This window comes from Scleropages formosus, chromosome 22 (assembly GCF_900964775.1).
Source record: "Scleropages formosus chromosome 22, fSclFor1.1, whole genome shotgun sequence".
In the NCBI taxonomy this organism is placed as follows: Eukaryota; Metazoa; Chordata; class Actinopteri; order Osteoglossiformes; family Osteoglossidae; genus Scleropages; species Scleropages formosus.
In genome coordinates this window covers 11421231-11436028 of record NC_041827.1, presented here as the reverse complement: position 1 = coordinate 11436028, position 14798 = coordinate 11421231, and the positions used below count along the sequence as shown (strand labels likewise).

The following is a 14798-nucleotide window of genomic DNA, read 5'->3' as shown; positions in this document are numbered from 1 at the left end:
GTGAAAGGTTTGAAGGCCTCAGACTCTCTTGCTGAGTTCACACGTCAGTGACCATGTGTTGTAAGGTCAACTTCTTTGGTCTGGAGCAGAAGTGTGAGTGCTGTTTCATCAGTTCCTACTGCTCAGCTCTTTCTGTAGCTGAAAAAATATAAATGAAAGTATAATTATATATTATACATGTGTTAAAGAGCTACATTAGTATCATACCACTGAACGAAAACGTAATTGATCTGAGCTCCTCAGTGGCTTTTCTGTTCATGTGATAGCAAAACTATAGTTTCTCGAAATATACAGCGCAGGAAGACTACTCTGAAGTTCACTCAACGTAGATTGCAGCCATGCACAGCAAACATGCTCTGATCTACAAGCCAGATTCAAAAAAGGACAGCGATAAGGAGTCATAATTACTGTTGCGTGAAGGATAAGTTGGAGGATGTCGAAAGGAGCTCTATCTCGACTACAGCAAAGCTTTTGATTTTCTCACAGGTTAATAAGTGGAAAATGGGAGTACCAGAAAATCTGACATAAGTGGTTTTATCAACAACTGGCCTTTAATGGTTCTGAGGCACAGTTGAGAGACACATGTGGGTGCGCAACAATGAATGAATCTGAAAATAGGTTTAGTGTGATCACACAAGAAGGTAATTTGGGTTTATTGCTCCCAAGTGGTGCATGTTGTGTCTGTCAGACTGGGGTGTGGGATTTTGGCTAGAGCGCCAACCTGCCACAGATTGAAATGACATTCATTGAAATATGGAACTTGTTGTATGACTTCTAAACTTAAGAATGTGTCTGACATGGGGGCCCTGGCACACACATTGTCTGAAACCTCTTGTCCCATGGAGGGTCACGGGGAGCCAGAGCCTAACCCAGCAACACTGAGCAGAAGGCTGGAGGGGGAGGGATCACACCCAGGACAGGACACCAGTCCATTGCAAGGCATCCCAAGTAGGACTTGAACCCCAGACCCACTGGAGAGCAAGACCTAGCCCAACCTACTGCACCACCGCAACACTGCATCCCCCATGGGGGCCCTGGCATGACAGTGAATTTGAATTGTAAAGATGGTTTTATGAATATCTGTGGGAAATGACACTACACAACATGAGTATATCGGTGTTCTAAGGACTTTACCTGGGCCCTATCAGCGTCAGTCTTATGAGTACAATTTAGTACTGATTGGACACAAAGTAACTGATATGAAGTTGAGACAAATTAGGGATACATGAGACACTAAATGATAACCAGAGTTTAAGTAACATCTCAAAACATGCTTGGAGAATATCAGATTATACAAATACCCTTCACAATCAGGCATCTGAGACCGAACCCCCTCATGTTAAAGGAATGCGCACCAGCAAACCTGACCTGTGGAGCCTTTGACTCATATCAAATTACAGGTTATACAAACACAGGCTGAAACCACTTATCCCAACTGGGGCTGTGCCAAACAAGAGCCTAATCCAGCAACACAGGGTGCAGGATTCAAGGGGAAAGAGAAACACCCAGGATGAGACACCAGTCCATCACAAGGCATCCCAAGCAGGACTCCAACCCCAGACTTGCCACACTGCCAGGACCCAGCCAAGCCCGCTGCCCCACCGCACCCCTGCAAGTTACACCAACATGCATTTAATTGTTCTGACAGTGATCATTTTGCATAATTAAATATTAATCACAAGAAAACTGGGTATAACTGGTAGTATAGTGTTGAGTGCTACTACGTTTGAATCCAAAGGTTACATGTTTGATCCCCACCTCTGGCTGTAGTGCCCTTGAGCAAGGTACTTATCCTAAATGGCTCCAGTAAAATTACTCACCTCTGTAAATGGGTAAATAAGTATAAACTTGTAATAGCTGTAACCTTAACATTGTAAGTTGCTTTGGAGAAAAATGTGTTATTTTTATGTGTAAAACCAGTTTCCACCACTGTTGTGTCTAGGCTGGGGTAGTTAAGGGTTATGAAAAACATATTTAAATACAAAACAGGGTACTGGTTATTAGACAACAACAGATCAGTGTCCAGTTAAAAGAATACATTCATTTAACATCCCTAGTGCAAGCTGCTTCTTTGTATAGCAACACCCTGCTTCTCCAGGATTAGTGCATCTTAAACATAGCAGCACACTGTAGGCCTACATTATATTTTTTAATATATGTTCATTTTTATGTTTGTATGAAAGACCATATATAAAGATGATATTATTATTATTATGGCAGTGAATACAGCTACCTGTGAACATGTCCAAATGTGAAGAATGTCAAACTAGCAAATGATTAGTAACTAATTATTAAGATTAATTGCTTGACATTTTTGATTCTGGAAGACTTGAGTGTAGTCATGCCAGTGGCCCAGTATACCACAGCAAAAGACTGCACCCACTACAACAGAGTGGTACACATGTACCAGTGATCTGCATGTTCCAAAACATTTGAGCCTCTTCAAAAAGTAAAGGCAACTGTGTCCTTTCTTGTACAGGGTCTCAGTCTACTGTCCATATACCCAGGTACTTGTATGACTGCCCACCACCAGTACATCCAGTCAGCCTTTGAAAAATTACACTTTTAGGAAGGTTAGGAAGGTTTACCATATGAACAAACTGCTCTGACTTTTCATATATACATTCAAGATACACAAGACAAGGTGTTACTCCCCATGCGTGTAATACAATGGCTGTACACAAGGACCCAGTCCAACAAACCTCACAATGAAGCCACAAAGAACGTCCAACACTGCTAACATATATCTCCAAGACTCGAGACCAAGAAGCTTAACTTCCTTCCCTAACCAACACAACCACAGGGTACCGACATGGGTATTTCACTGAGGCTGTCAATTGGGCATCTCCCTTCGTCAGTACAGTATAACACAGTGTGCGTGTGTGTGTGTGTGTATATATATATATCAATCTCGACCATTTTTATTTCCTGAGTTTTACACAATAATGTAATTATATGTCACATTCCAAAACGGTCTATCTTTGCTGAAGAGCTGGGAAGACACATCAGCTAAATTCCTGCTCAACCCTCAAATTTGTAATAACTCTTCCTAAAAAGAGGACAGCTTAAGGGACAGCTGCTATCGTAGTGGTTAGAGCTAGTGGCTTTGGATCCAAAAGTCGCAGAATTGATCCTCACCTCCGGCTGTATTGCTCCACTAAAACTACCCAACTGTAAGTAGCTTTGGAGAAAAGTGTTGAATATATGTAAAATAGTCTCTATTAAATGTAATTAAACTTTTGACAGATTCCTTTATGTCACATTTTTAAGAAATTTATACACAAGTCTAAAATGTATCATATATAAAACTAATAATGAAGTGGAATTTAATTTATAATTTTCATAATTTATCAATGCTGCTACAGTATATATTGTCATTTAATGCAAGCATAACAGTACTATAATTATTCTGAATAATTCCTAAAGTCATAATTTCAGGAGTATTACACTGATGAAGTGACAATGTGTGATATTTGCTGGATGTGAGAAGAACTCCGGGGGACATAAGGCTATAGATATATATAATCAGAGAGAGAGAGAGAGAGAGAGAGAGAGAGAGTGTGTGGTATATCTAGCACTGTAAGTCACCTTGGGGGAAAAGTTGTGGGCTACATACTACATAGTGTTCATTGGAAGCTGCTTTGGAGAAAAGTATCTGCAAAATTATAAACAAATAAATATTAAATTATTCAAATGTGAATGAAATGAAGTCAACGGCACAAGCAACTATGTCATTACTACCACCAGCACTCAGGGAAACAGGCGACTAGTCAATTCTAAAATGTTTGCACTGAATTTTTTGCGTAGATTTTGGATAGTACATCTAGTTTGCCTTACGGAGCAATATTTGGGCTAACAACATCTCTATGTCTTTGTGTGTTACCCCTAACAAATGTATACAGTACCTTGTTAGTTGTTCCTTATTAGTTACGCTAACAAGTTAACATAACACGGAAAACCTGAACATTCCTGTAAAATCTGATGTAATCTGATAATTCATCAAATGAAGGAACTACAAATCTGGTAATGCAGGTAGGTTATTGATACGAGCTTCACTTTTCAGATTCAGAAAGGTACAACACTGTGGTACCACCAAGTCAGAAATTCACTCTCTGTGCATGTTAGAAACATTAAATATAAGATAATTAAGCCATTCTTTTTTATTAAGAAATAGAAGTACAACACAATACAAAAGGAAAATACCATAGGTTCTCTGAACGAAGTAGAATAATTTTATATATTTTGCTTGTCATCTTAATATTAAAACGGTCCCAAAATTTTTTCATCCTAAGAATGGCAACAGTCCATCTGCGCAATCTAGGAAGTTATGTACTATTTATAATGTACAAATAAGGGGCAGACTTACGCCTTATTAACAGTGCATGTGACCTTTCAAAGCATCCGTTTCATTTCCAGAGAAATGAAACCTAACACGTGAATATGGTAGTTTCCAGAGCTACCTCCAAACAGTAAAATATTTCTGTGAAAATAACCATTGTACATAAAACATTTAAATATAATGTAGCAATTTCAGTTTACAGTCAAATTAATAGAATCTAGTTAATTCAAATGACTTTTAATCAGAACTTGAAAGTACAAAAATTATTCCCAAAAATAGGAAATATACTTTTAATATAACTACAAAAAAAATTCTTAAGCTATTTATATCTTTAAAAATTACCACTGTAAAAAAGCTACTACATACTGTATATAGTATTTTACTTTGTTACGGTAAATCTAAGACTAATCTTTTCAAATTTACTTTAGTTACAATTTTATCAATTACTTACACCAAATTTTAGTAAACAGTTAACCGAAAGGGTCTGAAACCATACTGAACTCATCAGCAGGTTTAAGATAAAACTAAAACTGATTGCCACAGAAAATTTAACTATACGTTCCCTGTTAAATATTCTCAGGTGTTTTGCAGATTCCAACAAGTCTCACTTCATAAATTTCCCAGTAGAACACTTTGGCAAGTTGCACATTACAAATCAGTCAAAACAAAATATAATCACTGTATTCAAAACCTAAATTTACTGAGATTCAGACATAATTTAAATATTAAAAAGAAATTAGTTATTCCAGTTGAGTCATAGATATCGTGTTGACCTCATATATTGTGTAGATTTTAGGCCAGTAATTATATTCATCGTGACACCAAAAAAATAGAATTCCCTGGTTTCTCCCCTCCCAAAAAAGTAGACTGATACATTCATATTTCAACTTGCCAGAAAAAAGATACTTATAACGCTTAGTGTTGACATATCTAATACTGCTGGGCTTTCTCCCCAATGTAAGAGTAAAACCATATTACCTATGGGTTTCACTTCGATGGTTTTACTGCTTCTCCAGTGCTTGGTCCACATCTTTAACCTCAATAACTGCAGTTTCCTCAGCCTGCGTCATGACTGTTTCAATGCTGCTGGTGGGCACAGCAACAATAGTACTGCCAGGCCCACTTACATTCTGTAGGGTGGTTCCCAGACCTGGGAGCGTGAGCAGCTGGAAGGGGCTCATCACTTTGACAATTGTGCTGCCATCCTGAATAGCAGCTGTGCTGAGGACAGTCAAGTTTGAAGCATCAGGCTGGATCTCTACAGTACTGGGGAGGGCAGTGGCAGGCGAGGCCAGAACTGTGTATCCTCCAAGGAGGGGTGAGTTGGTTGCCGTGAAGGTAGCTGTAGGCTGAGAGTTGCTGATGCTCGATACCTGGATGGCTGACATGACTTTGTCCAGCGGCAAGTTGGCAAGCTGTGTCAGTGGCAGCCCAGAGGCCAGCGTGATCTGTGTGGGCTGACTGGGGAGGTGCGCGGTGACTGAAGCAGGCCCGGAGGTTGCCCTTGTGAGCCGGGGACGCTTGGGGGGCGGAGGAGTGGGGACTGGTGCGAGGGTCATGAGAACATTGTTTAAGTGCTGAGATTTGCTCTTCAGCTCCTTGGCTCGTTTACGGTGCTCGTCACACTGTTGTTCCAGGGCTAAAATGTAGTAGATGATAAAACAATTACTTATCTGAAACGCTGTAAATGCAGCATTTCATTCCATTCTGCATTTTTGCTCACCAACTAAGCTGCGCGTGTACTGTTCTCGATAGCGATCCATTTGACTTTTGTGGCTCGCCAACACTTTCTTCACCAGGTCCAGCATGCCAAAATTTTGTACAATGTTATTCAACAGCACTGCATCTGCCAAAAAAGCACATAATTCCACAGGCAACTTAAGTAAATACTCTGAATACTTTTAAAACACAATTATGTTCTCAACATTAAACAGAAATAGGCTCATTATTTTACAGCAACAAGTTGGGGGGCCTTCAACCTTGACTGATTACGATAACAGAGCTTGAAACAAAAATTATTGGTGAAAAGCCACAGGAAATTCCACAGGAAACATCAGGAAATAACATTTACTTCAGTTAAAAATAACATGACCACGGCTTCCTTTGAACAGAATATTTTCTGAAGTGGAAAACAGCCAAACCCAGTTTATGACACTAACCATTGACCTGTAAAGGAGGCTGCTGAATGCGGTCTTGTAGACCTTTCAAGGTTTCCTTCACCTCCTTCTGAAACTCCTCTATCACCTCCTCAAGGAGCCCTGCATCTTTCAGTCCTCTCCAAAAAGCAATTGCATCCTCTTGGAAAGACAAATAATGAAAGAAGAGTTAATAAGGTAGTTCTTGAATTCTAGCTAAAGCTACACTGACAACAGTAAGTGGACAAAGGAGAAACAGACCTCCTATTGTCATCACCCATTCAGTGCTGTCCTCCGACGCTTCTACTGTGAATGTGGATGGTGATCCATTGGCTGCAGGAGATAAGAACAGCAGCTTCTTTATAGAGAGCCATATGAAATGTGGTACAGTCCATGCATAACAGTATACTATCTGTGGTCAGTGATTTACATTCGACCTTTTATTCAAAATACTGTCATCTTTTCTTAATAAATACTGTGCTACATAGATGTATAGCTCAAAACAACTATTGTAAATTTAAACTTCAATTACATATTTTAAATTAAATAATGAAAATCAAACTGTAATGTTTAGAAATAATTATAAAATGAGATCTTAAAAATATAACAAATAATAAACACAGTAAAAAAAAAAAAAAAAAAAAACAGATCAGCAGTAAGAAGTTTTCCATTTTACCTGCATATGCCCAGCCTACTAATACAACTGTAGTATATTACTGCTAATTATTAAAACTTTAAAGGAGTGTTACAAAGCAAAAATGGATGTGAAACTTAACCTTGAAATGATGTTTTGAGAATCACCACATATACAAACTCAGAGCTCATAAGACAATTACCATCTGCTGAAGAGGGCGTGACAGGTATGAACTCTGTGGACGTCTGAGAGCTGAAAGATGCCCTGTTGCCCACCAGGTCAATTTTGGTGCTGCGACAGGTGTTAGAGCACACCTTGGAGTGCTGGTAGAAATCCAGCTCACCGGAATCCATTATTTTCCTATGAAAGGAGTTAGAATTACAAATTACATCCCTGGTAAAGGATCTGTAATTTTTAACTTAAAATGTGGACAAGCTTTGAGAAACACGCTAAGCATATGGGGTGACACCATACATGAGATGAACAAGTTTACTAGTGATAAAACTGCATATTATATTTAATCTATGCTAAAGAACACAGAAAATAACTAAAGCAGTTATTCTGTCAACTCACTATGGTTTAAAAAAAATTCTGAGTGAGTGAGTGAGTGTGAGTGTGTGTATTCAAAACAACGAATGGTAAAAAGTAGATGTGCCTCAACATGGCAAATCATCAAGCATACTTTGAAACAGCCAGGCACCATCCTTACGGCATCAAGGAAATTTATACAACTGCTGTAAAAGGTACAGTATATGATAAGGATGACCCATTTATTATGCTGTAATTTACTTTTTGCAATAATTGCTTTCAGGAAAAAGAAAGTACTGACAACACACTGAGAATTTAAAAGACTAAAGTCACATGGCAAAAATTACTACTGCGGTAAGAAAACACACTGAAAAGCACACCTTAACATGATGCCATTCAAGCGAATTGCCCTTTTCCAGTCTTTCAGTGTAGATTTCCCTGACAGATGAACAAACTCCTTCGGACTAATAAGGTGTTCATTATACTAAGGGGAGAAGAAAAAACAAAAATATCTCTCAGGACATGACTGAAGATTTCTTTGTATGTTAAAGTAGCACAAAGAGATTCAAGTGATTGTGCAGAGAGTCTGCCATACTCACCTGAACACATTTAATGTTAATACCAGGACAAACAAATTTTTTCCAAATGAGGGCAGCCTTGCTATCACCACAGGTTATAGGGTAGATTATTTCAGCCTCCATATTCTCAACCTCCTCAGGAAGCTTCACTGCTGGAAAGACAAATGAAAGTAACTATATCTCTGACATACTTTGTGATACTTTATTTTCTGCAAGACTGTATAAATCAAGGTCAGACAATTCTTCATTTATTTCCATACGCATATGGTTAGGTTAATTATTATACACGTAAATAAAGACTATATCATTACATCCTTTAGTCAAATAAAACAGCTGCACAACACAAGTCTAAGACTGAAATTCAAGTACAATGAATACGAGCTCCAGGGCGAGTCATATTAGGTGTGCCCATTGGTCCATTGAAACTAAGAAGTATAATTAAGGGTTTCAATAACATACTCATAATGGTGTAAGACTGGAGTTATTCATACAACTTAATGTAATTATTATCAGTGTGTCTAAGAGCATTACAACAAAATGACTTTCTAGCACAGAACTAGCGGTGTTCTCTGAATGCAGCAAAACAACACTATTAACACGCATGTCCACAGTTTACTCAATTGGAAACTTGTGTGCCGTCAAATATTTTTCAGTTTGCATGTCATCCAATACATAACCCTTGAGTTTACGTACAATGAATACTACAAACTCAGCACAAGGTATCACTGTCAGTCTTGATACATTCAGGTATTTCTTCATCAGTACAATCACATGGAAATTTGTTGGACATCAAACCTAAAACTGCAAAATTTTTCCTGAGGTTTGGGTCTACATAAATAGTTTCGTAGCATCCTTATCTTTACAGAAACCAGTGCCACGATGCAGCTACTTTGATTCCCCCTTTGGCACTTAATGACTTCTTGCCTTTTAGTGTGTTCCTCTTTGCTTTAGTGTTTTGTTATTATTGTTTTTGGCTTGGATGTTACTTTATCTTTGGTGTTTCAGCTTTCCTTTAACGATGTAGGAAATTTACAAATAGCCTAACTTGAGACAGACAATGCTCTTGTTTTTACATGTTATTGGAATACCTGGTTGATCTATGCAAATGTACTACTCTATACAAAATGGAATACTGGAAATGCAAAATGTAATACTCTATGTTGATCTATCTTGCTCTGACTTTGCAGTGGAGCGGGGCATGAAGAAGCACCTAATGACTTCCTGCTGCTGGCAATATTCTGTGTCACGCTTTGGCTGAATCAACAAAACATTTTACTTAATTATCTACAAGAATTCTTGATTTCTTCCAGAGAAACTGCAGGGTTTATTTCACTCATTTATATTGAAGTCAGTTTTGGTGTCATTTCGGATATTTTTCCATGAAACAAAACACAAATTCAGAAGTCAAAATAGAAGCATGACAAGGTCAATCGTGGGACGACATGCGTTTCTGATTATGCTCCCTCTTTTACACCAAATTTTTACAAACTGTAAAAGGCAGGTATTTCAATATTTTATGGTAAATTCAATACACTTAACGAAAAAAATAATAGCAACTTCTACAATTATTGCTGTAAAATAATCCATTCATCCATTATTCATAACCACTTGTGAAGGGCTGTGGTGATCTTGACAATATTCTGGAAACGGAGGACATGATGCAGGGTGCACCTAGACAGCATGCAAGTCCATCAGAGGACAGAGACAGACAGACAGACAGACAGACACACACTATTTAGAGTCCCCAGTAAACCCTAAATATATCTGTTTACTGTGTGAGGAAACCAGAGCAACCACAAGAAACTGAAGCGGACATGGGGATTGCATTCGAATTACTCACAGACTGAGCTGGATTCAAATCCACAGTCCAAGCTCTGTGCTACTGTGTTCTCTAATGGAGAAATGCTTTACATCAGACATTAATACTACATGCAAGATTTCACAGGCATCCACTTAAAAAAAACAAACTTTAAACTTTACCTATAACTGCTTCTTTTTCAAGGACTGGTGTTGCAGAGAAGGTGGTGGTTTCAGTCTCTGTATCCATGCTTCCCTCTGTCACCTCCTCACTGGACAAATAGTGTCAGTCAGACTATGGACCACAAGGTCTGACAAATTATGAGAGAACAAATGGAACAACAAAGGGACATGCAATGGCAGGCCGCATAGTGTAGGATGGACTTATTTACAGGTATATATGTACTGTAATGAATTAAAGTAAGAAAAACTGCACAGGATTTACAGAAAATAAAGAAAAATCTGATAAAACTGAAATTTCTACAATTGCAACTGTAGGCTTGATGGCTAGACCAGCACGATTTAAGTTTGTGGCAAGAATTAACAGTCAGAAACAGTTTTACTAATATTAAAAACTAGAGAGAAAATCCCAAAAAAGATGCAAATACTTGAAAGTGCAATTTAAATTGAGTATATTTGTGTGGAAAAAAAATAGGTGTAATTATCAAGAAAAATATATGAAATTGAAATGAGTCTCAAAGCAACCTGTCTAAAAAGCCAGGTTTTTATTGTGACTGTTCTTTATCTAGCTAACACCTTTGTCCAAGGCAACCTATAATGTATGTATAACAAGTCCGTTTAATGTTAAGTGAGTGTGCTGATAGGGGTGAGCCCATCATTATTAAGTCTTACTAATTAAGAATCCACTACTGTGAAGTAGCACTGACTTAATCCTATCCATCCGTTTATTAGTCACCACTTGTGCAGTGCAGGGCTACGGTGGTCCACAGCCTCTGCACAGACTTACTGACTATATTATATCCTGCTCATGACTCATCATGTGTTTTTTTAATTAAAAAAAAAAAAAAAAAAAAAAAAAAAAAAAAAGACAGTCACTGTTGTATGACGTTTCCTCTCCTCTAACTCAGATTTCATCAGCCCCAGAAGGAAGCGTCTTCAGCCTGTGCAAAGGGGAACCTGCAGTCTTGCTTAAACCGCAATGTAAGAAAGGGTCCCAGGGATCCAATAATTTCATTACGAAACTCCTACATGTTATGGTGTTTTGTCAAACCAGTGCATGCAGACATCCTGCAACACACAATGACGAGACAAGGGTGTGTGTGACCTCAGAGAAACATGATCTCAAACTGTCGACTTAATAATGGGTGCCTCAAAATTATGTGCATTATAAGTTGTCCTGTTGCCCTTCTGAATTGTTGCCAGGAGACAATACTTAAAGAACAGGTTAATATAATGAAACAAAAAAGTTGAGAGGAATATGCAGTGTTATTGAGTTCTTCCTGGTCATATGAAGACAATAAAACTGTTAGGCAGGACAACCACAAAAGTCAGCAAGACATTCAGCTGTTGACTGGAGACCTGCAGACCGAAAGCAAAGAGCCAAGGCTATCTACACAAAAGTCACTGTCTTAAACAGCACTGAGAAACAGCATGTAGTGAGAATTAGACCAGAACAACCTCCTTGTTCAGCTCAGAGAGATTAGTCCTTGGTGCATCAAACATCTCAGACTTTACTAAATCTTTAAATCCCTAAGGAAACTAAATACAGATGTAAATGACCATTTCTTAATATGTTTAAATTATGTTTATTTAGCTGATGTCTTTGTCAAGGGAACACATAATTATTTACCTCTCCATACAGAAAAGATTCACACATTATAGGCAAAAAAAAAAAAAATTTGAGATGTTTTAAAATATCTTGCAATCCCAATTTTTTCTAGAGTCAAGATAATGAAGTGATTTAAGGTCATTCTGATATTGCTGAGCATGCAAACCTCATCTCAGTCTGAAGCATGCTTTGAACACTCACCTCTGGTGGGACAGGTCTGTGGTGACTAACATGGTCTTCACCTCTTCCACAACTGCTCCATCTATAGCTGTGTCTGGCGTCGTCACAACCACAACCTCCTCTACGTGCATGCTGACTTCAGACGATGCCATGAGCCGTGGTCGGCTGTGCTGCCAACACTGTAGGGTAAGGTGGAGCACCACAAAGGAGATGTGCTACTTTTGTTGGAAAAACAATTTTGCAGTAATTGTAACAATAACAAAAATAAAATTTCATACAGTGCCCTTAAAATCAACTTCTCAAAGCACTTTAAACTTTAAAAAAAAAAAAAAAAAAAAAAAAAAAAAAGATCTATAGACACAATTGCCGCAAATCTTGTTTTTTTTTTTTTTTTTTTTTTTTTTTAAAAATCTACAAAATTAAAACAACACAAAGATGTAATACAGACAACAGTAAAACAAACGATGAGGGACGGCAGAAAAAGAAGCATGTAAACGTGTGACTTGAAAGCTACTGCAAACGAGTTTGTGTTAGGACTATATTTAAAAGTGCCTCGAGAAAGAGAATCCCTGATATTCTTGGTGAGAGAATTCCAATGTTTTGGGGTTTAAGAGAAGAAATTCCAATCGCCTGTGGCGTGTAGGTGAGCTTGAGGGATGTGTAAAAAAAAAAAAAAAACACAGATAGGTAAAGAAAGACTTCAAAGTGAGAAATAAGTTGACGAGACAGTCGGAGAGGTGCCAAGCCATGTAGAACTTTATACATGATGAGCATGAGGATTTTGAAGTCAAGCTGAAACCCTGCAGAAAGTCAGTCAGTGCAGGTATTCTAAAACAGATGTGGTGCAGTCACTTGCACCAGCCTTGGTCCAGATTGTAGTTTCCAAATTTTGAACATACTGGAGCTTGTAAGGATGGATTTTGAGGCTCCAGAAAGGATAGAACTACCATAGTCAATTGTTGAAAAGACAAATTAGGCTGTCCTACACTCTAAATGCGCAAGGCATTAAAGAAACTTAGGAAGAGCTGTTAGGTTGTGTCATGAACATGAAGAAGCTAGTCATGTCCTTCATGTTAAACTTCCTTGAATACACTACACATGCACACATTCTTCGAGTTTCAAAAAATTATATGAATTTCTCATGAATGTTTCTCAGTCTGAGTTTTTAAAAATATTTTCTTAATGTTATTTATTTTTTTTTTTTTTTTTACAATTTCTGGTAGCAGAGTGCTAAACACATGTTCTTCTTATGAAAATTATTGGCAATTAATGTAAGTTTCCTGTGAGACAGTTAAGTTTTGCTAGTAGCTAGCACGAAAGGGTACGATTGTGGTATCGTGTATAGACAGATGGCCGTGGGCTGGAAGTGGAATTAGTTTACAGGAACTGTTTCAAGTAGGACTTGATTAGTTGGTGCATTTAAGTTATGTAATGTTGTGTTGTGTTGTGTTTCTTGCATTTGACACGTTTTAAAACATACACTATAGTCTATGGTACACTTCAGTTACGGACATAAAAATGGGAGATAGGGAAAGCAACAACACAGAGCGCTTCCACCCAAGTGACTCCTAATTCCGGTCGACCCAAGTCACCACCCACACGACGCACGGTGTACGCCAGCTCGCGCTCTGGCCGCCATGTTGACGCTCGGTAATCGGCGGTACGCCGGGCCGTATCCTCCGTACGGCGGCTTCAGGCTGTGCGTCCTTACGTTCGCTCACCGCAACCACCCCTCCCCCACCTCCCCGAACCCCATGTAAAGTACCAAGCGTTTGGAATGACCATTTTCTTACCTTCTTGGTTCGAAGACGTGGAAAAATCTGTTTCTAACTTTAAACTGAAGGCAACAGGATGAATAACTTGTAGCAGAGAGCACGACATAAACTGAAATGATGACGCAGAATAAAAAAACAAGTGAAAACACGGGGGCGGAGCTAGTATATCTCGCGGTACCCTGACGATTGGCGAGAAGAGCCCGTGTTGCCTTGAAGCATGGGAGCTAAAGAAGAAAAAATAACTTTATTATTTCAATATAACTATGTTTCCACTTAAAAGTTTTTAGACTCTGAAATTCATGAACATATAACTCAAATTTTATTTTAAAAACGCAATTGGCCGTGCCGCATTTAAGATTCTGACTAGTGCGATTGTCTTTCGAGCATGACGATAACTAAGTTCACTCACGTTCCCTTAGCAAGTTTGCATTATTTATTCAAAACAGCGCGCGCTAAATCGAGGTATCATTTCATCCTAATTAAATGCCAGTTGCTCTTAAGTTCCCTGAAATCTTTTTGGCTTCTTGAACATGTTCACATTTTTCGGAAATAATCATTTTTACCAGGAAGAACTTGTGTGAACTCTCAGTATTGTTCTCTTCAGAAACCTAGTCAGTTTGTGTCATGACAAACTGCACAGAACTAAGACTTGGAAATTTTCTTGTTCAGTGGAGCTCACGAAACAGCTGTGTGTGAATGAAAATAATGCATTATAATAAATTAAAATAAATGAAATAATTTTTAAATAATGTAAATGTTACAAAACCTAATTAAGAGTGCAATATCCATTTCCTGATACCAGATATGAGAATTGAGAGCTTAAGACAGACTAAAGACTCATATTCATGCACATAAACCCAACGCTATTATATTTCTAACTATTTATCACATCATATCTCTTACTCACACTCCCTTGCATTTGTACAGAACACACCTGTACATACATACAATGTCTAGTGACTATTTTTGTATATTGGGTACTTCATATTTTTATATATTTTTTATCCTTCATTCACATATTCTATCTTCTCATCTGTCTTGTC

The 14798-nt window shown here is 38.1% G+C and overlaps 1 protein-coding gene across 3 annotated transcripts; it reads right to left on the bottom strand.

Annotated features, from left to right (window-relative positions):
* Positions 1 to 4820: 4820 nt before the first annotated feature.
* Positions 4821 to 13871, bottom strand: gmeb2 (glucocorticoid modulatory element binding protein 2). Of its 3 annotated transcripts, XM_018725446.1 has the most exons (11): positions 13774 to 13871; positions 12002 to 12159; positions 10195 to 10283; positions 10055 to 10105; positions 8236 to 8366; positions 8017 to 8120; positions 7311 to 7468; positions 6736 to 6807; positions 6499 to 6636; positions 6063 to 6185; positions 4821 to 5978 (listed from the first exon to the last, which is right to left on the bottom strand). In XM_018725446.1, the coding sequence occupies exons 2-11, from the start codon at positions 12130 to 12132 to the stop codon at positions 5341 to 5343; spliced, it is 1635 nt and encodes a 544-aa protein (XP_018580962.1). In that variant the 5' UTR covers positions 12133 to 12159; positions 13774 to 13871; the 3' UTR covers positions 4821 to 5340. The 3 variants fall into 3 exon arrangements, with proteins under 3 accessions (XP_018580962.1, XP_018580963.1, XP_018580964.1); XM_018725447.1 differs by lacking the exon at positions 10055 to 10105; XM_018725448.1 differs by lacking the exon at positions 10055 to 10105 and having other exon boundaries at positions 8236 to 8363.
* Positions 13872 to 14798: the final 927 nt, after the last annotated feature.

Excerpts from the sequence above, each read along its gene's own strand:
- gmeb2 (XM_018725446.1), bottom strand. The coding sequence starts at position 12,132 with ATGGCATCGTCTGAAGTCAGCATGCACGTAGAGGAGGTTGTGGTTGTG. Across the intron at positions 8,367-10,054 it reads ATTTGAATCCAGCTCAGTCT|CAGTGAAGCTTCCTGAGGAG; the intron begins GTGAGTAATTCG and ends TTGTCTTTCCAG. Across the intron at positions 7,469-8,016 it reads TTGAATGGCATCATGTTAAG|GAAAATAATGGATTCCGGTG; the intron begins GTGTGCTTTTCA and ends CTCCTTTCATAG.